This window comes from Branchiostoma floridae, chromosome 9 (assembly GCF_000003815.2).
Source record: "Branchiostoma floridae strain S238N-H82 chromosome 9, Bfl_VNyyK, whole genome shotgun sequence".
In the NCBI taxonomy this organism is placed as follows: domain Eukaryota; kingdom Metazoa; phylum Chordata; class Leptocardii; order Amphioxiformes; family Branchiostomatidae; genus Branchiostoma; species Branchiostoma floridae.
The window spans coordinates 19,803,326-19,810,521 of NC_049987.1; the positions used below are offsets into that span (position 1 = coordinate 19,803,326).

The 7,196-nt window shown below is 38.9% G+C and overlaps 1 protein-coding gene across 1 annotated transcript in view; it reads left to right on the forward strand.

Annotated features, from left to right (window-relative positions):
- Nucleotides 1-2,947: 2,947 nt before the first annotated feature.
- LOC118422261 (trace amine-associated receptor 13c-like) overlaps nucleotides 2,948-7,196 on the forward strand; it is a 13,261-nt gene continuing 9,012 nt past the window's right edge. The window contains exon 1 of the mRNA XM_035829780.1: nucleotides 2,948-3,232. Coding sequence (XP_035685673.1) covers nucleotides 2,948-3,232 — 285 coding nt within the window. The remainder of the gene's footprint in view (nucleotides 3,233-7,196) is intronic.

Sequence of the window (7,196 nt, forward strand, 5' to 3'; positions counted from 1 at the left end):
TTTACACACACACACACACACAGACACACAAACACAGGGTATAACCTCCATGACATTTCATGGAGGTAATGAGGAAAATCTATATTTACAGTGCTTTCCTAGTAGGGCTCAAATACAAGTGAAAGATTAGCAGGTACAAATAATGTAACTGCGTCCATAAATGGCATACATGCAAAAGTGCCATAATTCTTCTAAGTAGTAAATGATTGGATTGTCAACATTATGACCTCATTTAACATAACCAAGCGTAAATTATGAAGATGTGAGGGTAACTTGCATATCCAAATTTTTCTATCAGGGGTTTAAAGAATGTTTCTGGCTTGTTTTCCGGTGCACCTGTATATCAAAGGTTGAAATACCAGAAGGACAAGGACTTACAACATAAAAGGAGCTTGCTCTATTTAGGTCACCATATCAAATTAAGTCACCAAACGTTGGCTCTGAGCACGAAACGAAATAACGTTGGAACCCCTCAGGGAAATGTCAGAACTTAAAAAGATGGCGTGTGGTTTCCCCTGGTGACTGTGAATCTAATGAAGTAGTGCAGCATCAAACGTAGTTAAGGAATACTAGTATATAGAGCACTGAAATGTACAAAGTTGATTTGATGTTGGAAATTAATAGCACCATGCTGCGATCTCCAAATTGTCAATGGGAATTCTTACAACAAGGAATTATTTTTTAATCTTCTTAATTGAAGAAATTAATTCTCACTTTCACTCCAAAGAAGAACTCTATCTGGTATTTCTGGGGCTCGAACTCACCTCTTCTTAAGCTTGGTCCAGAGGCAGAGCCGCCAACCACTAGACCCGCATAATGCAATAGGGTTTCTTCTAAACAAACACTGGAATACCAAAAGTCGTAGTGATTTGTGAAGCTTTGTTTCTTATGAACATAACAGTTTGTAAAGGCAAATGTTTCGCAAAGGCCGTATATATTTTGGTTTATATATATTTCTGATGTAGGACTGGTAGGTCAGGAAATACCAGTTTTGCATCGTCACCACCCCTAATGTCCACTTAATTGTGCATTATAGAATATAGCCATAGGTTCGCTTAGAACTCTTGAAAATTAGACTCCAATTTCTTATATGAAAGACGTGTATGTGTTGTCAAAGGACAAACGAAGCAATTGAATAAAGAAGCTCATGTAGCTACAGGGCATCAGCCACAGTGTATCAGATTCTGTCTTCATAACAGGCCCCAGGTTCTTATCTCCTGTGCTGTAAAATTCCTCCTTAGACCCCGGGTTTAAGTTAGGACCACCATGTCTCTGTAATGGACCCTGCCGGTCCCATTCTGGTTACAGTTGGTATACGATAACGTTTGAAGGAGGTCTAGATGTAATAACTTTTTCAACGCCTGTGTAATTTGAAGATTTTTGTCCTCCTTGTCTTTAAGTTGTGAGTCAGTAATTATGAAACATGGTATCGTGTGGCGCAATCATGGTGACATTTTGCCCAGAACTCAGATGTCCTGGATTCAACACTCCTGATATGCCCGGACGCTGTGACCTTGGAAAGGGTACTTTTTACGACTTTCCTCATTTCACTCAGGTGAAAATGAGTATCTATCTTCAGTTACTGGCCTACCTCGGATAGGACGTTAAGTGGTTGTCCGTGTTTGGGGAGAGTTACACCTCGAGCGTGTTCCCGGTGGGAGAGGTTCAATCCAATGATTGCAATATTATCGTATCGATGCCCTAACAGACCTTTCTAGCAATTCATCCCACTAAATACATTGTAACAATAACAAAGTCAACAATAACCTGCCTTTCAATTGGTCATATTTTGCAAATACATCTTTCTCGTGAATTTGAGAAAAAAATTCAACATCAAGAGAGCACAGAGGGCGTAAAAGAATCACATTTCATCGTGACTGACACCCAACTGTCGGTCTTCTCTCAGCAAATGCTAATTTATACCCCGCTTGTCGTTAGAAAATCGGAACGGGCTTCCATTCTAACCGAAGATTCAACAGTTAGCTTCGTTTTTCTGTAGAATGAAATGCATCTCGGCAGCGGAAATGCTTGGAAAGGAATGCTAAGTCTTTTATGTACATGTACGCGCCAGCTATGACAAAAAAAGTGTTTTTATCATTTGAAATAAGAATCTGTGTCTTTCTTTTCATTTCTATGCATTTCGCGTAACGGCAACGTGTTTGGCTCAGACCCCAAGAGATCCAGGTTTGAATCCTGTCATGACGCATACCCTTGGGACTTTCGTCGCTTTGCAGGTGAAAATGATACTTACCTAGCTCCGGCTCAGATAGAACGTTCAATGGAGGTCCCGTGTTTGAGGACAGACACGCCCACATAAAAGAACGCGCCACACTTATCGACAGTATGGATCGTTGCCAGGGTGAGTGGATAGAAAAAACACCCCGGCCTAAGTGGGAACTAGGATATCCCGAGCAGCCTTTATAATTGTAACCCTTGCCCATTGAGTCATTTAGTCGGGCTTGCCTAAAGGTGGACTCTCGCTGCACTTGGGGCACCGGTGCGGCACTGCGTGGTTCGTAGATGACTCAACGAATTTCAAAGATAAAGGACGAATTTTCATTCCGTCTTGTGTATTTTGTTGTCTTCTAAGTTCTAAGTCATACTTTTACGTATTACGTAGCATCTAGATTATTAAAAATCGCGAAAAGAACACAACAGTGCCACAGTAAATGAACCCGGCAGTGCCGCACCGGTGCCCTTAGTGCAGTGAGAGTCCAGCTTGATGCGTCTGACACAGAGAAGAGATGCTCCTACAATGAGCGTTAGTTCAGTACCCAGGAGAGGCCCATGCGGCCTTGCGCTCAGCAAACTTGTTGGAAAAAATAAAGATAAATGAAAACAACAATTATTACATAGTTTACAATTACACAGTGCTGGTGTCTTTACAACCATGTTTCTATTAACATTATAGATTCATATCGGGGTGAGCTACGCACAGTAAAGCATCATGAAGAACACCACTGTCGCAATGATCACCGCGGTCGCTGCAGTGACCCGCATCATGGAGAACACATCAGAAAATCCAGGCGTCTGCGGCTTCGTCACGAGAAACATCACGTCAGGAAATGTGGTAACGTCCGTGACCAGCTATGACCCGGCACCCTGTGGCTTGTACGGCAACTACCCGGCTTCACAACCGGTGCTCATCTTCATCCTTGTCATCATGACGGCTTGGTCCTTGTTCGGCAATGGCTGCTTACTGTACCTCGTCTTTACTGAGAAAAACATGCGGGTAAGATTTTTGACAACATATCTTTTTTTTTTTTTTTCAATCTTTATTCAAGATTCAAAAATACAGTACATTAAACAACTGAAATACATTAACATTACACAAAACAACGAATGAGTACACACACACACGCATACTAGACCTATATAACATGCTAATAACGGTATTAACAATATACCTTTTCTAGTTCTCTCCATTTTCTACTGTGAATGGCTAACTTATTTTTTCTCTTAGATACATTTTCTTCTATTGATCTAAAATATATGACAAAAGAGACAAAACCGTTAATTGATATAGCTGAAGAATAGCGATTTTTGAAAATGTAGACTTTACCCAGTAAAACAATGAGGTTTGATATGACGGGTGCTTCTTCCCTAAGATCCCCCAACAGAATGTTTAATGGATCGTCCACATTTAAATGGAGTCCTGTACTGTGATTGAACCACTTCTGTACACTCTTCCAAAATAAGAATACTTTTGTACAGTTCCAAAAGAGGTGTTTTGCTGTTTCTTCTTCTTCTCCACACAGGGAGCACATTGGAGAGGCTTTTATTTTCCAGATATTTAACATTCTGTTTGTGGCAAGAAATTTGTGTAGCAATTTTAATTGAAAACTTCTTGTAGGGGGATCTATGGTGATTTGGTAAGTTAAGAGGAACACTTTCTTCCATGGTATTATTGCATTTAGATCATCTTCCCAATATGACATTGTATTTCTTGGATAATCATTTAAATTGTTTTTTTCCATGAAAAATTATAAACCTTTTTGTTAATTTTGGTTCCTCTTAACCACTCATAATTTCGTAACATAGGTCTACATGGAATATCTAAGTCATTAATTACATTGCTGTATTCTGATTTGCATAACTGTGAAACTACTGATATCAATCCATTGTAATCAAATTCTGAAGTAATTACATTAAATTTCAAACCTAATTCTTTATATGACAACATTTTTTTATCGCCATCTAACACATCATGAACAAACAAAATACCGTGGTCTAGCATATCCTGCCATAAGAAAGGTTTATGGTTTATCTTAAAATTCGAGTTATACCACAGGACATGTGATTGTGATTCAGTCTCGGGGGGGTCAAACTGGAATGCCAGCCAAGCTGATAGTACATCTCTGAAAAATACACTAACACAATGGAACTCTAGCTTAAGAAACATGTCAATTTTCATTACGTCATTATCTATTTGAATAAATGGAAATAACCCTTTTTCAAAGACAACATGTGTGTTTGACAGAAGCTTAGAGCAAAACCAATGAGTATTATGATATAGTTTTGGTACCCATGATGCCTTCAATGAAGCGTTAAATGCACATAAATTAATAAGTCCTAATCCTCCACAGTCACGTGAATTATATAATACCTTTCTCTTCACCCTCTCCGGACCATTGTTCCAAATGAATTTAAATATTCTTCTTTCGTACTGTTGAAAAAATGTATGGTCTGGTGAGGGTAGAACAAGGAACATGTGAGCAAAAAGGGACACTACCAAAGAGTTAATTATTGCAATTTTTCCGTACAATGATAACAATCTACCCCTCCATGGCTGTAATGAGGAGTCAAGCTTCATAGTACAATTAATAGAAACTATTTCATTCATTCTTATTGGAACATGTGTTCCTAGCATATCAAATGGTCCATCAGTCCAATCAACTGGGTATTGACATGGAAATCTAAAATCAGTGCCTTTAAGGGACCCGATTCTAATTATATTACACTTTCCATAATTGGGTGTAAGGCCCGAGAGTTTACTGAAGTGATTTAGATCACTGGTTAATACGTTCAGTGGGACAGGTGTAGGTTCTAATGCAAAATTTGTGTCATCAGCATACTGGGCCAATTTTGTTTCCGCATGGTCTTTTTAGCGAATGCCCACAAACGCCCACTCTAGAGAAGTCCGCGCTGCACGAATCTCATTTTTTTGCTTGGAATATGTCCACGTTGTGCTCCCATGTATTAATCCTGAGTTTCAAGTCAATCCATCGACCCGAAGTGACATAAATCAAAGTTTTCGATTCTCGATGGTCTTTTTAGCGAACGCCCAGCAAAATGTCTTTTTAGCGAATGCCCACTATATCCACAAAAATATCGGCCGTCGCGCAACGACACCTAAACCTACCGCCACAAACATGTTCAAGATGGTGTCCCATTGATGTGTACGGAGTTTCCGTGCTTTACAAGAATTTTAAGTCCCTGTTTTTGGTCAAAATGTACAGCGCCGATACTGCCATACATTAACAATGGCAATTCAAAATGGCGGGCACTAGTCATGTGACCTCCTTGCGGGACTGTTCTATAAGTATCGCGGGAGGGACTGTTGTAGCATAGCTTATCATACAACCATTTTAGAGTGAATTCTGAACAAGATTTTCAATTCATAGTGCTATCATCTGACTGATATTTACATTGTGGTCCTTTTTTCTGTGCTATAATTACCCAAGTTTGAGGAACTTAGTGCAAATATGAATATTGATTCTCCTCAGTGCCCAATTTATGTACAAAAGGCTCAGACACATTTGTGTTATAAACCTGACTAGGGGCAGGTAACCAATACTAAAAAAACATAGCTATTCATTATTAACAATACTATTTACATTATAATAATAACTCTTCACCAAACTGGACTTTTCTTATCTTTATTTATTACAGAAACATTGCTACAATGAGGATTTGATTAGATGAGTATCTGTTACAGTGTGTACAAACTTATTTCAAATACAAAAATGTATTTCATTTAACTTCCTAAATATTTTTTAAAGTATTGGAAGGGATCGACACATAAACAATATTAATTGCATTATTTTTGTGCAGAAAAATGTAATCACATGCTATTAATAGTCTAATAAAATGTTGCAACATGGCATGAGCGGGCTCCTCTTCTGAGTACAGAAAGGAAATGTTTTAAAACATTTAGTTATGAGGTAGAAAATTTCATTTGTAAAATGTACCTTTATTAACATTGACAAACAAATTGTTTTTCTCTTCTTAATAAATGACAACAATACAGGTCAGTAAGGTGTGTTTCCTTTTATAACAGGCCAGGTAAGACGCCGTACAGGTAAGTAAGGTGTGTTTCTTTTTATAGCAGACCAGGTAAGACACCGTACAGGTAAGTAAGGTGTGTTTCCTTTTATAGAAGACCAGGTAAGACACCGTACAGGTGAGTAAGATGTGTTTCCTTTTATAGCAGACCAGGTAAGACACCGTACAGGTAAGTAAGGTGTGTTTCCTTTTATAGCAGACCAGGTAAGACACCGTACAGGTGAGTAACATGTATTTCCTTTGATTACAGAGCAGGTTAGACACCATACAGGCGAGTAAGGTGTATTTCCTTTTATAAAAGGCCAGGTAAGACACCATACAGGTAAGTAAGGTGTGTTTCCTTTTATAACAGACCAGGTAAGACACCGTACAGGTGAGTAACGTGTATTTCCTTTGATTACAGACCAGGTAAGACACCGCACAAGTGAGTAAGGTGTGTTTCCTTTGCCTATAGACCAGATAGTGTATTATACAGGTGAGTAAGGCGTCTTTCCTTTGCCTATATACCATATAGGCCATTAAACAGGCGAGTAAGGCGTCTTTCCTTTGCCTATAGACCAGATAGGGTATTATGCAGGTGAGTAAAGCAACTTTCCTTTGCCTATAGACCAGATAGGGTATTATATAGGTGAGTAAAGCAACTTTCCTTTGCCTATAGACCAGATAGGGCATTATACTGGTAAGTTAGGTGTCTTTCCTTTGCCTATAGACCAGATAGGGTATTATACAGGTAAGTAAGGTGTCTTTCCTTTGCCTATAGACCAGATAGGGTATTATACAGGTGAGTAAAGCAACTTTCCTTTGCCTATAGACCATATAGGCCATTATACAGGTGAGTAATGCGTCTTTCCTTTGCCTATAGACCAGATAGGTATTATACAGGTGAGTAAAGCAACTTTCCTTTGGCTATA